The 20,806-nt window shown below is 35.8% G+C and overlaps 1 protein-coding gene across 3 annotated transcripts in view; it reads left to right on the forward strand.

Moving 5' to 3' along the window:
• The window catches only part of DEUP1 (deuterosome assembly protein 1), an 89,868-nt gene that overhangs the window by 19,286 nt on the left and 49,776 nt on the right, over window positions 1–20,806 (forward strand). The window contains exons 5-8 of one of the 3 annotated variants that reach the window (XM_074372847.1): window positions 5,710–5,844; window positions 10,436–10,549; window positions 12,548–12,790; window positions 19,990–20,135. In XM_074372847.1, the coding sequence (XP_074228948.1) occupies window positions 5,710–5,844; window positions 10,436–10,549; window positions 12,548–12,790; window positions 19,990–20,135 (638 nt within the window). The remainder of the gene's footprint in view (window positions 1–5,709; window positions 5,845–10,435; window positions 10,550–12,547; window positions 12,791–19,989; window positions 20,136–20,806) is intronic. The other 2 variants (XM_074372848.1, XM_074372849.1) reach the window with 2 other exon arrangements.

A 20,806-nucleotide genomic window follows, 5' to 3' on the forward strand; every position in this document is an offset into this window, starting at 1 on the left:
TCCACCCCCCTGGCAACCACAAATCTGTATTCTCTGTCTGTGAGTCTATTTCTGTCCTGCATTTATGCTTTGTTTTTGTTTGTTTGTTTGTTTTTGTTTTTTAGATTCCACATATGAGCGATCTCATATGGTATTTTTCTTTCTCTTTCTGGCTTACTTCACTTAGAATGACATTCTCCAGGAGCATCCATGTTGCTGCAAATGGCATTATGTTGTCAGTTTTTATGGCTGAGTAGTATTCCATTGTATAAATATACCACATCTTCTTTATCCAATCATCTGTAGATGGACATTTGGGTTGTTTCCATGTTGTAGCAACATAAATATTGAATCACTATAATTGTTCAGTATAAACAAAGAGATCATGATCTGGAATTAGTCTGAAAAAAATACAGAAATCTAGATACAAGTTAAGTACCATGTCTAAATTATAGTTAGCTAGCTCAGTCGCAGCTTGCCAAATCTTTAATTTCTGGAGTGGTTTTTTTTTCATGTCTTTTGTTAAAAAGTTTGGGGCTTGTTTACACAGGCACTGAACAGTCATTTAATATAGGAATCCTTGCCATTTGATGCTTTGCAGTTTATTTTATTCCTTGGCTTCTGGCTAACCAACAAATATCCTTATGGAGATTTCACAAAAATTTGTTCTGTGCTCAAACACTGAGAGTTTAGGAAATGCTGTTCCCTCCTCTTCTGCTCCTGGACGTTCACAGTGCACAGTAGCAAAATACGGCTGTGAGAAGTTCTGCTTTGAAGACATCCATCTAGCCTTTTTAATCCCTCATTTTTCAAACATATTTGGCCATGGAACCTTTTTTATTTTTCAAACTAAAACCAGCTAATACTGAGCACATCTACAGTGTAAACACTGTAACAGGTGTTTGATAGAATACACTTTGGAAACACTGTGTTGTTGAGAGAACAGCCATCTGCTTCCATTGCAGTTTTCTGCTTCTCTTTTCTTCTCTGGTTAAAAGAAAGGAAGGAAGAGAGTTGAGGGAGACCAGAAGAGAAGGAAGAGGAAAGGAGGGAAAAGACAGAAAAAAAAAAGTACTGTCTATTTGACTTGGTTTGCATAACAGCTAGTAATATGTCATTTTTCTAGCCTGAAGTTGATACTTGGTGACAGACTTACTGCTGCTAGCTCACTCTATTGCATCCTTCTTTGAAATTCCTCATTTATTTACAACTTCATTTTCCTAAAATATCTTAAGGATATATTATTTACCACTCTCTGCCTTGAATAACTCAACTCTGTCAAAACTTTCTTGTAGGTATTGCTTCCTTTTTTTAAACGGGATATTTTCTTTTCCTTGTAACCATTATAAAACTATAATTATGTATGTATTTGAGATGTCTGCTTCTGGAAAAGTGGAATAGATGTACTTTCCCCTATTACTCCTGCTAAATGCAACTAGAAACCCTGGGCATTATTTATAAAACAATCTAAGAAGGCCCTGAGAAGTGGAGAGAAGAGACAGACCAACTAGGACTTTGGGACCCAAGGAACGAGATGGTGATGAGTTCCCTGGAATTTCTTTTTGCCTGTTATATCCCAGACTGGATAAGAGAAGCCAGCAACCCAGACATTGCAGGGGGCACAAACAAACAAAAAGAGCCCAGAGGAAGGCCTGCTCCCAAAACTGAAAGACCAGAAAAAGGCAGCCTATGAAGATTCAACATTTTTAGATAATAGCGGCTCCCCTCTATCCAAAAGCCCCAGAAAAATACTATGGCCATAAACCCACTTCACCAGCAGAGACGGGTGGACCACCTGGGTTCCACCCTCACCAGGCTGTAACAAGGTGGCCCAGGCCCCCTGCTGGATGGAGTCAGAGAAGACTGAGTGGAAAGCCGGGACTTTTATCACCACTGGGTGTTAATAAGGCCCACCCCAACCCATGGTGTCAGTGGAGACCACGTGGAAAGCCTGGACTTCTCTGCCCATCTGATGGTGATGAGGCAGCCCTCCTCTCTGGAATGGTATCTGGGGAAGCCTAATGAGGAGTCAGGACACTCGTCACCTCTCAGTGGTAGCAGGGCTACTCCCCTCACTACAGTGTCACTGAAGGCCATGTAAGAAGCAGGAACAAAGCACTTCTGCCCTTCCAGTCAAGGTGATGTCAGTGGGAGACGTGGGGAACCTGAACTCCCCCTCCTACTCCCACTCAGCAGTTACGAGGAACACGTCCCCCAGGTTACCATTTGAAGTCAAGTTAAGAACTGGACTTCCACTGCCACCTGGCAGTAATGAGGCAGCATTCCACTTTCTCTGCAGGAATGTTGTCAGAAGAGGACTGCTAAAACACAATATTTAAATAAAATCCAGAGTCACATAACACAAGACCCAAAAATGTCCAGGTTTCAATTAAAAAAAATCATTCATCATATCAAGAACCAACTTGAGTGAGAAAAGACAGTTAAGAGATGGCAACACCAAGTTGATATAGATGTTAGAATTATCTGACAAGGGTTTTAAAGCAGCTGTTATAAAAATGCTTCAGTAAGCAATTACAGTTCAGATAATGGATTTCCATGGAGGCCAGAAGGAAGTGGAATGTTTTTCAATTGCTGAAAAAACAGGAATGTCAACCCGGAATTCCATGCTCAGGAATGAAGGGGAAATTAAGACATTCTCAAATGGAGGAAAACTAAGAGAATTTGTCACCAATCGATCTACCCTAAAAGAATAGCTCAAGGAAGTTCTCTGAGCAGAAAGGAAATGATAAAGAATTTTGAGACATCAGAAAAGAAGAAAAAAATTGGAAAAAGTAAAAAAAAAAGAAAAAAGAGTAAATGCAAGACTTTCCTTCTCTTGAATTTTCTAAATTGTTTGACAGCTAAAGCAAAAATTATAATATCTAAAGTGGTTCTTAATGTATTTTGAGGAAAATTTAAGACAATAATGCTATAAATGGGTCATGGTTAAGGAACATAAAAAGAACTAAGATTCTACACTTCACCTGAACCAATAAAATGTTGACACCAGTAGATTATAATAAGTTATGTATATATAATATTATACCTAGAGCATTAACTGAAAAATCTGTGCAAAGAAATATATTAAAAAATGCTATAGATAAATCAAAATGGAATTCTTGAAAAAATGTTCAGAGAACCCAGAGGAGGTCAGGAAAGCTAAAACAGAGAAATCAAAAACTGGAGAACAAACATAAAATGATAAAATGTCAGGCTTAAACCCTAACATATCAATAATTACATTAAATGAAAATAGCCCAAATACAGCAGTTAAAAGATAAAGATTTACAGAGTAAATTAAAAAAATATGACCCAAGTATATGCTCTGTTCCAGAAACTCACTTCAAACATAACTATGTATATAAACTGAAAGTAAAAAGAGAAAAAACGAAGAAAAGAAAAATATATACCAGGCAAATATTAATCAAAAGAAAGTAGAAGTGGTGCCAGGGTAATTCAATGGAGAAAGAATAATCTTTTCAACAAACAGTGACAAGACAACTGAATATCCACATGAAAAAGAACTAAGTTGGACCCTTACTGAAACCACAGACAAAAATTAACTCAAAATGGATCAAAGACCTAAATGTAAAAACTAAACTCTGTAAAACTCTTAGAATAAAACACAGGAGTAAGTCATTGTGATTTTGGATTAGGCAATAGTTTCTTAGATCTGGCACCAAAAGCACAAGAAAAATTAGATACACTTGATTTCTTCAAAATTTAAAAAACCTTTGTGCTTCAGAGGATACCAAAAGAAAGTAAAAAGACAACCCACAAAATGGGAGAAAATATTTTCAAATCACTTGTTTGATAAGGGGCTAGTATCCAGAATTTAAAAAGAAAACAACTCTTACTAGTCAACCATAAAAAGACAAATGACCAAACTTTAAAATGGGCATAGATATGAATAGGCATTTCTCCAAAGGAGATACACAGATGGCCAATAAGCACATGAAAGAATGCTCAACATCATTAGTCATTAGGGAAATGCAAATCAAAATCATATTGAGATACCCCTTCACACCTACTCATGGCTATAATCAAATGATGAACAATAGCAAGTATAGGTGAGGATATGGAGAAATTGGAACCCAATACATTGCCAGTAGAAATGGAAAATAGTACACCCACTTTGGAAAACTGTTTGGCAGTTCCTTAAAAAGTTAAACTTAAGAGTTTCTATATGACCCAGCTCTTCCACTCCTAGGTGTATAGCCAAGGGAAATAACAACATATATCCACACAAAAACTTGTACACAGATGTTCATAGCAGCATTTTTTTCATAATGTCAAAAACGTGGAAACAATCCAAATGTCCATCAATTGATGAATGGGTAAACAAATTATGGTATATCTGTGCAACGAAATATTATTCAGTCATTAAAAGGAATGAAGTATTGCTCTGTGCAACAACATGGATGAACCAGACACAAAAGCTCACATATTATATGATTCCATGAATATGAAGTGATCGTAATAGGCAGATCTATAAAGACGTAAAGTAGATTTGTTGCCGCCAGGGGCATGGGGAAGAAGGAAATGCATAGTCACTGCTTATAGATACAGGGTTTCTATTGGAGGTGATTAAAAAATTCTGAAATTAGATAGTATAATTATACAACTTTGTGAATATACTAAAACCCAAAGAAGTATACTCAAAATGGTGAATTTTATGGTTAGGTGAATTATATTCTCAATTTTTAAAACTATGTGAAAAAGGAAAAGAAAGGAGAAATGACTATGTTACTGCCAGATAAAGTAGACACAGTTGTCCATAGCTTTATTTGTAATGGTTAAAAACTGGGAACAACCAAAATGTCACAATATATGAATAGTCAAACAAACTGTGTTTACATCCGTAACGTGTAATAATACTTAGCAGTAAAAAGGAGTGAACTATTGATAGGCTTGAGCATGTATTGTACTGATGTCAGTTTCCTGGGTTTGATACTACACTATAGCTTAATAAGATGTCAATATTGGGGGGAAATGGGGTGAAGAGGACCACCCAGAACCTCTTGTAATATCTTTGCAACTTCCTGTGATTCTATAATTATTTCAAAATAAAATATAAAAACAAAAAACTTTTGTAAAGTTATTTAGAAGTTTCCTCACAGATGTTGATAGACCATGCAGCTTTTAATCTATTATTTAAAGGTAGAGAACAAGAAAAAAAAATAATACAAGGTCTCAGTTATAACAAGAATTACTGCTAAGAAAAAGATTATATCAGGTTTGATATTTAAATTTATTTAAACTTATATCAACATGAATCAGTAGTATATGTTGTTTATATCTTTTAAATTAAATACTCAGTTTTCTTAAGTGAAGTATAAATTGGTTGTTTTAGATTGAGTTACTGAATTTAATACTGTCAACACAAGATGGCACTAAAAAAAAGTAAGGAAAAAATTTTGGTGTTTTTTTCCAAACTGTGAGCTTTGCTACATATGGTTAAAACAAAATTGAACAAAACATTTTATCAAGTGAATCGCTGTTTAACTGCACAGTTAATGAAGTCCCAGATTTACATGAAAGCCGAATTGTGTTCAGCTTCAATAATTTAGTTTTAATAACTGGTTCTATCTTCGCTAATTGGAACATTTAAGCTTTACTGCATTTCCTAATCATGACAAATTTTGAAAGAGGTACACAAGAAAAGAACTATTATGAAAGCAAGTTAGAAATAACCAATAGTAAAATGTTAGCATTCTCTATTATTTACAGTTTTCCAAACTGACTAGTAGCTTTGAAAAACTGAGATTACACCAGATGAAACAAAATAAATTTCGACGAAAAGAAGTGTCACACCTCAGAGAAGAAGTACCCTTTGAACTGAGCAATTTGAACCAGAAATTAGAGGTGAGCTGTATTTTCTTAGTTTCTCCCTGTGTGTTAAAGATTGATTTTCGTTGTTGCTGTTGTGGGCTGTTTATCTCTAATGTATACAATGGCATGTACAGCTGTGGTAACAAACACCGTTACAAACCAACTTGTCATTGAATATATTTTCCTAGTGCACCTTCCCTTCAGGCACTTAGTGAATTAAAACATCACTTTGATTTATACCTCTTTTACACATATCAGCATTTTTGGAGAGGTAAACAAAAAAAAAATTCAGAGAAACTGCAGATGTTGAGTAAAATTGAAGGACATCCCTGGGGTCACTTAAAGTGAATATCTAATAAATCTTTTAATGGCTATTTAACTGTTAGGTACTTAAATCCCAATGAAACCTCATAACAGTTTTCAGAACAGAGCTTGAAGTTTCAGGGTTTTTTATTTAAAGAAGTAGTGCCACTCTAATATAGCCACCCCATGTCACCCAGAACTTCTAAAATCTCAGTCCCTAAAAAGGTTTACCATGTCATAGATACACTTACTTTAATGCCCTTAACTTTCCAACTTTAGAAGAAGCAAACCAGCTTTTTTCTTCACTGTGCCCTTGAGCATTCCTGCTACTTAACAGCAGGTTCTCCTGTGAATTCCTATTCTCTAACCATAGCTAAGTTCCCAGTGCTGCTCGATTACTGTTTTTTAATTGACCTCAAGTTGACTCCTATCATATTATCCCACTCAATTTCTTTCATTGTTCTCAAGCCCTAAACCCCAGCTTCCCCTCACTGCCAACCAGATTTCAGTTTCTTCTACTTTGTTAATAGGTAATGATTCTGTACTTCCCAGTCACCCAGGTGGAAACATCTTAGCGATCTTTGATCTGTTCTTTTCTCTTACTGCTTGTATTCCAGCCCATATTTTCCTTTCCTTTGTCTAATGTCTTTTAACTCTGTCTTTCTCTTATCTAATTGTCATTGCCATGTTTCATACTCCATCATTATCATCTGGCTCTTCAATTAGCAGTCCTTCTCAAACTTTCCCTTCAAAATATTTTTAAGAGCAGAAAAAAAAATATCTGGAATCACAGCCCTAAAACCAACCTATTGCAAGAACTTTGTTGAAAGTCTTTGGTTTTGTTTTTAAATCCCTGCAAATTTTATATTCTACTGAGTAATGAATGTACATTTTTAAGTACAAAATTACTACCACTAAGTATGGTTGACCCTCAAGGAGAATCCACTGTGTATAACTCCCTGGCTCTTGCAATGGTGTGCTAGACCAGCTTCTGAAATATGCTGGTCTCACAGAAGATGCCCAAAGATGTGCGATGTAATATACATGGGCTTTCATTGAAAATGAAGTTAAGGTACTGATTCTCCATTTGATTAACTTCTCATGGGTTTTAATGGGAGAACCACATTTATATAAATTATTTGGACAAAGAAAAAGCCTTAAATTAATATTAAGTACTTTGTGCACATTTTATGTTTAGGGAATGAAATATTTACCTAGAATATATATCATGAAATTATAGTGTAAATTAGTAGCAAAATATGGCTTGATATGTCTGTACTTATATGAAACATTTTAAGCACACTATGTAGATACAGTTTAATCTGTATTATTTTGGAAACACTTCATGTACCTATTTTTACTTAGAGCCATCTGAAAAATTAACGTATAAGAGTTGGACTGTTGCAGTTTTAGCCTATATCTAAGCATGTTTTTCCTTTGGGATAAACATTCATACACTGGTACAGTGATCGAGCAGTAGGAAGCAACATGCTGTAGCGGAGGAATATGACAGTTTATAGCTTAAAATAGGTCCGACAGACTCGTTTACTGGCCCTGCGATCTTCGGGCAAACTGTTAACCTCCCAGTGATTCCATTTTTTTCACCAATAAATGGGAGCTAAAAATATGTGACACTGTGGTTATGAAAGAAGAAAATATATGTGTGTTTAGATGCACACTGAAGCATTGAGGGTGAAAATACATGAGGTCTGGAACTTGTCTTAAAATACTCCAAGAAAGGATGGAGAGAGAGACAAAATGAAGATGGACCAAGTCGACGGTAGTTAAACTGGGTGAAGGGTGCGTGGGAGTTGTTCTACTCTCTACTTTTATGTAAGTATGAAAATTTTCATAATAAAAAATTAAAACTATCCCACAGGTGGAGGTTTGTAGAGTCCCTGACATACAGTAATCACCAAAGAAATGTTCATTCTCTCTGAAGATTTAGTAGAGGGATTCAATATGTATATGTGTGTGTGTGTGTGTGTATATATATATATATAAAATGTAGCTTCCACCAGAAACTCTTGATTTTAATGCCCTGACCCACTCTTAACCATTTAAGGTTTTTAAACCCAGAAAAGGTTTCCAGCAAAGGAGAACTTACTCTGGAGGTTTAGGCAAGTCCGCAGACCCTCTGGAACCTGGACTCACAGCTTCAGTCTCTACAACTATCCTTATGAAGCTCATTCAGCCTCTGTGTGGCCCCATAATTCCTGGATACATTGTGCTTGCTTGCTGATCTTAAAACCAATACATCTCTAAGACCAGTGGAGCCAGGACTATTATAAGCACTGGCTGATATGTCAGTGGCACCCATTTTTAGCTTTGTTTGGCCTTATTCTTGGCCTGTTTGTACCTGTTGTAGAATTTGTGAGGAACTGAAGCTAATGCTTCTGCCTCTTCCTAAAGCATGCTGGGAAATATTTTCAAGATTGAGGGTTTTGGGTGGATGATGCTAAATATTAGTATTAATGAAAGATATGAACTGGACAAATCAACCTTGCCCACATTTTGACTTCTGACTCCAAAGACTGTGAGTTAAAAGTGAGCAGCAATTTTTTAATCTACTTTGTATTGATTTGAAATGTTACCTATTTTTATTAGAGCCTAGTTTTGTAAATTCGTCACTGTTACTGAAGATCCTGTTTTCGTGTACCTAATTTTAAATTGTTGAATGTCAGAATCAAAGTCAATAACTTTAAATGAACTGTCTCCCTTTATCTTAATGAATATAGTCTATTTATCAAGATACTATTATATATTTAAAAGAGGGTCTATCTGTATTTCTCTAATTTTATTACCACCACTCAATTTGAGGTCATTTTTAATTACTGTAAAAGCCTCCTAATTTATAACCTTCCCTCACTGATTATTTTGGGACTTGTGGATTTATAAAGTGATAATTTCCCCAAATATTCTTTAAAATCATTTCTCTATGGAAATATGAAATGCCATGTTCTCATTTTAAGCAAGATGTAGCTTTCATTCTCTAAATTCCTATATTTATTTTCCAGCATTTCAGCCATCTTCAGAATGGCACCAATCACTCTGGCCAGAACAATTTTCCAATTTGATGTGTTATTAGAGGTGGCTGAGATAATCATTGCAACCTCTGCATGGCCTTTATGTGGCACTATTATTGTTCTTATGCTGTAAAATTTGTTTACATGTACATTCCCTACTTTGTTATACATTCCTTTTTTATTCTCTTTCAAATCTTTCTTTTAATCATGAGGTATTTCCACATTGTCTTCCCACCACAGTTCCTGGTGGACTAGGTGCCTATCTTCCTGAACTGATGATTGGAAACATCAATACGTTCATGCCATGTATCTGTATTCAGTAATACATCGTCATGGACTTAGTAGCTCTAGAGTTTGTTTCCAACCACGTTGTTTTCTTTGAAAAACTTAGTGAGAAGTATTTAAATTCTAGGAAATGTTAACACCATGCTTTTGTTTGTACACTCAGGGAATGTAAGTGATGCCTGGCATTTTATCAGGCACTGTGAGAATACAAAAAAAAGTAATCAAATACATAGTCCTTACCCTTCAATTCTTACAGCCTGAACAGAAAGACATAATAGCCATCCCTAGGCAAAATGGAGAAGCAGTGCCATTTTCTTTGGCATTCTCAAAGCCATATCCTTCCCCCTTGTAGAGTTGTGAGCAGATAACGCACTCCATGAAGACACTACTTGAGCGTGAATTTGAAGAGCTGAGCATGCTGTAGCAAGTAGTTCTACCACTTCTTCCCCAGGTTAGCCCAGGTGGTGCTGCCTGAGGGAGGCCTGAGATGGTTGTTCTCAAGAACAGGTGGATCTTGGCTTCACCTGGGACAGTAGCTTTGAAAGCCACAGGGGACAGAGTCACTAAATCAATCCAAGCCCCACCGCCTAAAAAACAAGGGAACAGGTTTGGTGACTAAGTGTAGAGAATGAAAAAAGGAAAAAAACTTCTGGTGTCAGCTCAGGAAATACAAAGAAAGTACTGGTTGATGCAAAAAAAAAATGTTTGAAACTTCCTTATTAGTGATCCACATCGGTTACAAGAGAAATTTTTACATTTTTAACAAATAAAATGCTTAATTTAAAAAAAACAGGATTAAATTCCATACTTTTCTAGCAAAAATTAGAAGATAAATCTAGTAGTAAATCTAAGATGAGTGATTTGATACTTTTTTTGTTTTCCCAGTGGGGAAAAGAATGAATTTACTTTTTTTTCTTGGAATGAAGATGTACAAAGGAAAGAAGTCCTGTTCATTGTGCTTTAAAATGAGTAATTTTCTTCAATTTATGTTTGTCCCTCCACTCTTAAAGGAATTTAGAGCAAAGTCAAGAGAATGGGACAAGCAAGAGATACTGTATCAGACTCATCTGGTTTCTTTAGATGCTCAACAAAAATTATTATCTGAGAAGTGTAATCAATTTCAGGTACATTATCTAATATTATCCTCTAAATTAGAAGAAACTAGAGGTTAAATACTATTTCTCTCTTTACCATTCAGCATGTAATCTTTTTACACATAGAAATACCACCTAAGGGAAAATAACCAGAGTGGGTCCAACACTGGGTAAAGGTACCAGTGCATGAAATATCTGTAGTGGTGACTTTAGTCTGTATGTCTCAGAAGATGGTGCTATTAAAAGTGTCCATTGTTATTATGTCGTTAGATAACATGTTTTTGCAGGCCTGTCGGCAGGTCACTGAGAAAGTCTAAGATTGCTTGGTCCCTGCCCTCTAGAGCCTTATACTCTAGACACAGAGATAATACATGTACCAGTTACAGATAATTAATGACAAGTGAATGGAAAGGCTCCAAATCCTTTTAGAGGTCAAAGGAGTAAGAGAAAAATTTGGACTGAGAAAGTCAGGAAACATCCTCCAGCAGGCCTGGACCGTGGAAAAAGGATATATTTGAGACAAGAGAGAATGTATCCCCGGTAGTGAAAATAATGTGAGCAAAGTCAGTGGGGCAAGAGAGCAAAAGGCAAATTCAGAGAATGGCAAGTGGGCTGGTTGGCTGGGAGTGCATGTGGGAGGCGGGGAGGGGCAGTAGACAGTAAGGCTGCTGAGTTGGACAGAGATTGGAATAAGCCTTAAAGACTTACCTAAGGAACTCAGAATTTTTATTAAAGCTGGTAAGAAACTAGTTTTTTTGGTTTTTTGGGGTTTTTTTTTTAACTTTTTTTGATATATACTATTTTTCATTCTTTAAGTTACTTGAATTATATGTTATACACGTTCCCTGAATTCAGTAATACAAAATAATCTAATGTAAAATTGATAGCTTCATTCCCTATTCCATTGTTATCCATTTAACATAAACACTGTTAACAATTAGGTGTTTATCTCCACATACTTTTTTTTGTTTATAGAAACATGTAAATATGTGTTTATGTGGAAATTGTGGTATTTTTAATTTTGCTTTTTTACTTAATAAGCCATGGATAGCTTTTCAAGTCACTGTATAAAAGTCTACTTCATTATAATATTTCATTGTATATAGCAATTATACATCACATATACCATGGTATATAGTAGATGTACTGTGATTCTTTCAATTATTTCCTTATTAATGAACATTCAGGTTGTTTCCTAGTTTTCTGCTATTATCATATTGTAACAATATCCATGTATATACATCTTTAAAGACTAATATTTTCCTTTCGTTACATAAAAGTCCTAGGAATGAGTGGTGAGCCAAAGGGTATGTTCATTCAAACTTTTAATAACTGTTAGCAGATTACTTTCTGAAAGATGATAGCAATTTACAGTTCACGAACAGACAACAAGACTGCCCATACTGTTGCCAGCATGGAGTATCAGTCCTTTGATTTTTACCAACTTGATGGACTAATAGTAATGTTGGCTTGGTTTGCTTTGCATTTCTCTGACTACTTGTAAGGTTGAGCATCTCTTCATATGTTTCTTAGCCTGTGCATAAACTTTGCCCACTTTTCTTTTGTGTTGTCTTTTGCTTATTCATATGTAGAGGTTTTTGTACATCAGAAATTACCTTTGTTATATGTGTTGACAACGTTTTTCTACAATCCAGTTGTTGTTTGTTTTATTTTGTTTATTGTTGGTCATAGAGACATTTTCAACTATTGTGTATTTGAATCCATACTTTTTTCTCCTTCTTATATCATTTATATTTTGGTTTTTTTGCTAAATAAGAATTCTCTACCCAAAGTCATCTACCCTACTTTACATCTTTGTTAGAGGTTATGCAAATATGTTTTCTCTTTATGCCATCTGAAATTCAGGTTTTAGAATAAACACAAGACTGAATTATGAAGGATAAAGTTTTATTATCTAATAATATATTTAAAGATGTTTTTCTTAATCCTTTTCTATCATTCTTTAACTTTATGTAAGCTTAAATACGATATTCCCCACTTAACTGACACAATTTTTATATTTCTCAGAAACAGGCACAAAGTTACCAAACTCAACTAAATGGTAAAAAACAGGGCATAGAAGACAGTGGCTCTGAAATTCCTCAGTTGATATGCGGACCAGATCCCAGTTGTGAAACCAGTGAAAGAGATGAATTCATTATTGAAAAATTAAAATCAGCTGTGAGTGAAATAGCATTAAGCAGGAATAAGTTACAAGATGAAAATCAGAAACTCTTACAAGAACTGAAAATATACCAAAGACAGTGCCAGGTGAAAGTTTATTTTTCAACTGATATTGCCCATGAGTTGTGTAAGTGATGACTCAACAGGTATATGGATTAGAAAGCTAATTTTTTTTATTACATGTGTAAATTCAGCGTATATTTTCTCTTAATCTATAATCTCACTTGCTGAGTAAGTTCACTAGATGTACTTGGATTCTGCAGTGACTTAATGATAATATATTACAGTGCAATGTAACAGTCTGTCACAGACCTCTATTCCTAAAAACCATGGCCCTTTAGCCACACAACACCCTCTGTCCCCACTATTCAGTCTCTCAAGGTTAATTAACAGGGAGTGACCCTCATGCCACTCCCTGTTAATTAACCTTGTCATAATTGCTAATTAACTTTATCATAATTGTTTACGAAACAATAGCCTAGAGAGAGTTTCAGTTTTTTAGGTAACTTCCACTTTGGTAGATGTGATCAATGGTTTTTCCAAGCATTAATTTTTTTCTTAACTCAAAAATCTATTTTTTTTTTAATGCAGCATTCATCAAAATTGATCATTACCAATTTCTTCACAAAATTTGTATTTCTTATTCATGGCTATCCCAGTTACTTGAAATTAAAATTCTGTGGTTTTCTCTCCTGTTCTAGGTCTTGTCTCCCACCTGCAAACATTCAGCCTCTTTCTACCAATTCCTCTGTGTCGATTGGCCCATTTCTTGGTTCTGCTCTATTCCCTCCCCAGGCAAGGTCATCTTTCCTGGTCACTGTCTGCAGACTCTCACTTCTGTAAGACATTCCACCTCAGGATCTTACGCCACTAAAACTCCCACGGTCATTTCTTGGTGTGGGGCCACCTCTCCTTCCCTCATCCTGCCACATGGTATGTGGGGTCACATATGGGGCCAGTTCTTTCACTTCTTTCTCTGCCAGCATCTAACTTCTGGGATCCCCTTTCCCCAAGTTGACAAGGGGGCAGAACACAAGCTCCCAGCTCCTCCTATTTTGTGGCATTTCTAAGAGAAGTACAGCTCCCTTCCCAAACTCCAGCTTTGTTTGGGGAGGGGGTGTTATTCTAATACAGATTAGAAAGCAGATGTAAACAAACCAAGATAAGCCACAAATACTAAACACCGAGAAAGTCATCCATTTTCTAGAAATAGAAAAGGTACAGATGATGTTTTCTCTGGCTTCTCTAGAATATAAATGAGCTTAGTCCTTCCTCCTCTGCTCTAGAGCTTGTACAAGTGGTTTCTAGTGTGTAGTCGCCAGTCCTGGTAGAGCTGGGTCTGCAGGGCTGCTGGTTCTCTCCATGTCCGGGGCTGCATCCCCTCCATCTCCATGGGTAGGGGCCAACTGGTGGTGCCTCTGGGCCTGATTTAGAGATGATTTAATTTTACATTTTGCACCTGTCTTTGTACTTCTGGAGCCTGCACCAGAATCAGTCAATAAATAAGGAGATTGTCTCTCTGGGTACTTTCTGAATATTATCCCCTAGTTTTCCTGTTACTCAGACTTAAGGAATTCTCTTTGTCTCTTCTTGAGGTCTTTTTGGTTCTAGTTCCTAGAAATCTATTTTCTGCTCAAACCTATTTTTTTCTATTATCTTTAATTTGCCTGAAGCATATTTCGCCAGAAAAGCTAGTTATGAAACCTGGTTCTACCCTTCACTGAGGTCCAGGTTCTTTGCTAACCCCAGTGCCTCCTATTCTCCCCTGAAAGATTTCTGTTTGGACTTATTACAGCCCAGGAACATCTCTTTTGTAGTCTGAGGTTCAGCTTTTGGTTCTCGGATCGCTTGTGGAATAGGAATCACTGTTCAGGCCCTGTATTCCGGAAGGAGCCTCTGTTCTCCCTTCATGGCAGCATGACTCACTTTCTCTGTAACGTTTTCCTTGACCAACCCCACCTTTCTCCTTCTCAGAACTTCATCTTTTCTACTTTTCCAGGAACTACATTGGAGAATCTTATTTTAAAAAGAATGTTGCAAATAAAGGAAGAGTGTACCTTGAGAAACATGAATAAACTAACATTCCCAGTTCCGATTACACTCCCTACCTTCTCTCCAAGTAAAGGCTGTCAACCAGTGTTGCTCACACCTATCACACTGGGACGGGCGTGATGGTATTGACAAGAAGAAGAAAGTGCAGCCTGAGAGTGAAAGCTTAGCTGGAAGTCTGAGGACGCGAACCACCTGATGGCCAAGGCCACCCTGTCCTTTAGCAGTACCATTTAATTGACTTCCCCTTCCACACAAGTCCAGCAGGGTGTGACTCATCCCTCACCCAAGATCTCTGCAAATTTCCAGGGGCTTATGTGCACCCCTGAGAAGGCTTTCTGGGTTGTCTGGGCTACACGTTGATCATGTAGGTAGCATGCGTTAGGAAGGTCCATGTTACCCACCTTGACTTTTCCTTATGTATATATGTTAACAAACTTAATGAATTATGTTCCTGAATATATACTAACAAATATATATATATATACTAACAGAATAAAAGCCCAGCTATTCACACAAGTCCATATAATTATAAAATTTTTTACTGATACTTATACTGGAGCCTATAAAATAACTATATTAATTGCCCGGTTGCTCTGACTTTCCTTTAAATCTCTACTTGGGTGATTTTTCTCCCCACCCAGATGATACTTGGCAATGCCTGGACACATTCTTGGTTGTCACTACAGAGGAGAGGGGTGCTGCTGACATTTAGTGGGTAGAGGTCAGGGATGCTGCTAAACATCTCACAGTGCACGAGGCGATCCCCACAACAAAAGAATGATCCAGACCATAATGTATGTAGTGCTGAGCTTGAGAGACCTTGTTTTAAATTTTGAAATGTTGTTTTTCTCATATTCTTCACCAGGAGTTCTCTAACTCTACTTTGTGATGTTTTCCAGAGTTAATGATAAATTTTGATGTCACTGCTATTGATTGGTTGATTGATCATCCACCAATTTCTATAAGAAAGTTTACCAAAGTTATTTTTACAAATTTTTGTTCATTTAAGAAAATAATTATCCTTGGATCTAGTAAATTTAAACTAAGAATCTCCATTTTGTACTTTACAAAGGAATTGAATGTATAAAAAACAAATCAAATTATTCTGGAGTATGTTTTACACACAAAAATATGTTATAGTTCTAATGAAAAAGATTTTTGAGAAGTAATTTCCTTCAAATACTTCAAGTTTTCTAAAAGATAAGATTTCTACTCCCAGGAAAACACTAATTAATTTTGATGCATCTAGAAAACGAATACTGAAATAATGCTTTTGTTTGGCCTTTTCCCTGTTTTATTTCCAAATTTTACTTGTGTTTCATTCTTTTGCTTTAGAATAAGTCCTAAGTGAAAAGATATAAATTATTTACTTTTTGATAGCTGATTTGAAAGTTTAAAAATCACTGCTTCTCTCAAACCATCAGGCAAATTTTAAACTAAACAGATGGGCCTTAAACTTGTTTTACAAAATTTATATTTTACCAAATGGGAATAATTAGAGGTGAATAATCACTGTAACCAGTGCATATATTTAGAAAGAAGTTTCTCTTCTCTTTTTGTGAAACTGTCATGTGATACTGTTCCACATCTTGCACATGAATTTAAAAAGACAACCATTTCAATTTGAATTACTGTCACTTACTGTATATAAAATTCTGTTTAGTTTACAACACACTTTGATGCCAGCTGCATCTGAATTTTCACATGAATTCCGTCTTCTCACTTGTCTTTCTACAACCTTGAAATGTGTCAGTATACATATTAATTCTGTTGCATATATTTATTTCCTGTGCTGCGTTACACTTACATTTTGGAAATATGCAATATTCCCCATTGGAAGTTAATTGCAGAAATAAACTGTTCTGTATTTTTTTCTAATAACTATGACAAAAAAAAAGACTTTTTGGGGGTGCTTGTTAATGAATCATTAAGGTACTGGAGCAACACTGTCCAATAGAAATGTAATGCAAGACACAAATACAACTTAAGTTTTTCTAGTAGCTGTATTAAAAGAAATAGTAAGAAATGGGTGAAATCAATGCATGATACTAGTATATTTTATTCAACACAGCAGATATCCAAAGCGTTATCATTTCAGCATGGAATCGATGTAAAAAATTATTAATGGGATATTTTACATTTCTTTTCATACTAAGTCTTCAGAATCTGGTATCTATGTTACACTTACAACATATCTCAATTTGGATGCTAATTATTCACAGGAAATACCTGATCTGTATTTAGATTTCATAAAATTTACAGTTAAAAAAGTAGATTTACATGCTCAAGTTGTTCCAAACAAAATTGAAAGTGTTCCAGTAACTGAATCAAGTACCTGAGAATCATTTCCCTGAATATTTGCATCCACATGGACAAATAATTGGTTTGACTTTTATGCAAAAGCATGCCAATTTTCAGACTACATCTAAGTTAAATAAATTCACTTATTCTCATGTCAACTCAGTATTAACATTGGATTCAAAAGGATATTGCGTAAGTCAAAAAAACCTCAATTTACCAACATCAACAAAGCTGCTTTTCTTGTACTTTTGTAGTCAATTTATGTAATGCTGTCAATTATAATAAAAATCTTTTGCATATTCCTTCATGTTAGAAAAATGTGTCAAATCATTATTATTGATTTATAGTATAAAAAGTTTCAATTTGAACATAGATTCTCCTACCTGTGTAGCTAGATCACAAATAAGCTTTTTTTCCCCTTAATGAGATCTCCAAATGTCACTGTCTTAGGTGTTACTTTCTAATAACAGTACATAAATAGACTATTATTATCACATTTTACAGAATTTGGGTGAAGTCTAGCCAGTGTTGACGCCACATTTCATTGGCTGGAGCTGGAGCCCTTTTGTGCCCCTCCCCCCAGGTGAAGGCAGGCCTGCTCCTCCACAAGCAGCTTTGTGTTAGATTGCTCCCTCATGGCAAATGTGCAAAAGCAGGAGCCCAGATAGTGCCTTCTTCAGTTGGGCAAAGTAGTGGATGACATTCACATTAAGTTAATTTGTCTTTCTACTTGCTAATCTGTTGTTTCACATTTTTTGTATGCTTGTTTCTTTTGGAATTTTAACCTCATCTGAAAAATCTCCAGGGTTTGAAACAGGGACATTATTTTAAAAAGTATTAAATCACCTATTTGAATATGTTTTCATACTTATTTCCAAGGTAGCCAGGAATTTCTGAGGCTAAAGTGTTGCAGCTAAATGCTTCACTGAACCCATCTCTAGGTCTCCTGGCAAATAATGTGCTATATTTAAGGCTTTGGTAAAAAAAATGTTTATCTGGGAACCCATATGTCCTATACTATCTGCACAATTACAATTCTAAGCTGTGAATTTTTGGATAAGAATTAATTAATAAGAAAACACATGTCCACGTAAAAGCTTATATGTGAATTTCATAGCAGCGTTATACATAATATACCAAAAAAGAGATACCCAAATGTCCATCAGTGGTTGAATAAATAAACAAACAAAATGTGGTATTTCTATACAAATAAATGTTATTCATCAATAAAAAGAATGAAGTACTGATACATGATACAACATGGATGAACCTTGAAAGCATTGTGCCGAGAGAAGGAAAGCAGTCACTAAAGGCCACATATTACGTGATTCCATTTGTATGAATTGTCCAGAATAGGTAATTCCATTGAAACAGAACATACATTAGTGGTTGCCAGGGGACTGGGGAGGGAAAGTGAGTAGTGGCTGCTAGTGGGCATTGCGTTTATTTTGGGAGTGATGGAAATGTTCTGGAATTAATGGTGATGCTTGCACAACTTTGTGAATATACTAAAATCCACTAAATTGTACACTTTAAATGGGTAAATTTTATGATATGTGGATTATATTTGAGTAAATCTGTCATAGATGTATAAAGAGTTATTGAACAAATGATTTTTTAAAATATCTCTAGTGTTTTTTTACAGCCTTTATTAGCAGTGGAACCTCTTGCCCTCAGAACACCCTACCCAGTCTTTACCAATAAGCTACAGGTCTGCTTCACTTGCTTTGCATGAAACAAATTATTTTTGTATCTTGAATGTTCTACCTGGACTAGTAGACAGGAGATCTGAATTTTTCCATTCCCAAATCTGCCACCTATGAGCTGTATAACTTCGGACCAATCCTGGCCCTCAGTTTTCTCATCTATCAAAATGGTGATGGATTTGATAGCCTGGGTGAGGCACACTTAATAAATATTAGTTTCTCTGTATAACTGAGTGGAAGAGGCCTGATGACAAGGAAGGACTCTTACCATTCCTCTCTCCTAGAGAACAGCCAAGCATTGCTGGAGAGGTTCGCTCAACGGGTGATGGTCACAAAGCTCAAATGAGTCTCAACACTGCCAGGAATCCTGCTGTGTTGCTCCAACCACCTAACTCTCCCATTCTCATTGCAGGCCATTTCAAACCTCCTCTGCCCTCAAAAAACCCCTCCCACACCCCCACCTCCACCTCTCCTTCCGCTGATGTTCCCTTTTTACTTCACAAGGAAGATAGAAGCCAACAGGTAGCCCTCTCTTACCTCCCTATCCCCAAATCATATCCGTGTCTACCTTTCATCTTCTTCCTTTCCTACTGCGAGAGTGGAGGAACTCTCTTTTGCTTTAGGCAGTCCCTCCACTCGTGCTTTGGAACCCATCCCACCCACCTCCCCAGGAACTTGACCCCATTAGTAGTACCCCTGCTCTCCCCAGCTTCTCTGGAGCTTTTAAACTTGTTCAAGTCCCTTCTATTAACCAGATAAAACACTGCACTCACAGGGTTGCTGGTGTTTCTAGTTACCAGCTAAAGTAGGGCTTCTTCTGGGCGATTCTGGAACCATAATCCATGGTTTATAATACACTCTGTTGCCCAGCTTTGAAATTAGATCTTTCTTGACTATTATCTTGTTTGAATAAGGAATTATTTGCATTAACCCAAATTTTATGCATTGATATTTTATTCATACGTTTATGTTTTCCTCTTTCAGCTTTACATACAGTATGGCCATATTGGTATGATTCTTTGTTTTATCACTTATCAAATGTTCTCAGTAAATATTCGTTGAATAAGCAAATGAGGGAATGAAATTCTGTAAGACAGAGCCAACGAAGGACTAAATATCAGTTCATTTGAAATTAGGCCGGTTTGTAGCTGTTAAATGCTTGTAAAATGTGTTCTACATCATGATACCCAAATGTCAGCACTGACAATTTATGATGTTTTTATTTAGGCCATGGAAGCAGGACTCTCAGAGGTGAAAAGTGAGTTACAGTCACGTGATGATCTCCTGCGAATCATAGAAATGGAACGATTGCAGTTGCACAGAGAATTATTAAAAATAGGAGAGAGCCAAAGTGTTCAAGAAAATAAAAAAAGGTATATTTTTTACGTTCAGCAGCATGAGGAAAACTGTTCAAAATATGATGTTTGAATATTTTAGGTTTTATATTTGAAACTAGAAATAAAAGTCTGCTTTATATTAACATGCTGTTAATTATTAGATAATATTAGATATTGAAAATAAAGCTAGTGATTACTTTATCTTCCAAATCAGTATCTTTACATACCTAGAAAATTATACTGTGTTCTGATTTGTGGATACTTAGGTGTTACACTTAACTCAGAAATTTTCTTAGAACTTTCATTCTTTAGGATATTGTAAAAACAATAGTATTATATATGTTGATAATATTTATTGTATAGTTTTCAAATGTTTTTATTTTAATGGCCTTAAACCTGTTATTAACTTTTCAGTCATAAATGTACTTATTTTGGCTTTTACTCTTAACCACCTTGTCAGTTCCATTAAGGAATTTGTGAGAACAGATTTTTTTTTTCCTTTTTTAAAATCAGATATTACGTACTCCGTAACCACAAAGGAAATGGGACTGCTGAGGATTATTAAGTGTTTGTGACTATTCTAACCATTCACTGATGTTCTAATTCTCATTAGAACTTGAACCCTTCCCATATCTGAAGGCTAATGCCAGACGAATGATAAGATTTTTAAAACTGAATAGCCAAATGGTGAGGGATATTTTATTGAA

The sequence above is a fragment of the Camelus bactrianus genome, chromosome 10, assembly GCF_048773025.1.
Source record: "Camelus bactrianus isolate YW-2024 breed Bactrian camel chromosome 10, ASM4877302v1, whole genome shotgun sequence".
NCBI lineage: Eukaryota > Metazoa > Chordata > Mammalia > Artiodactyla > Camelidae > Camelus > Camelus bactrianus.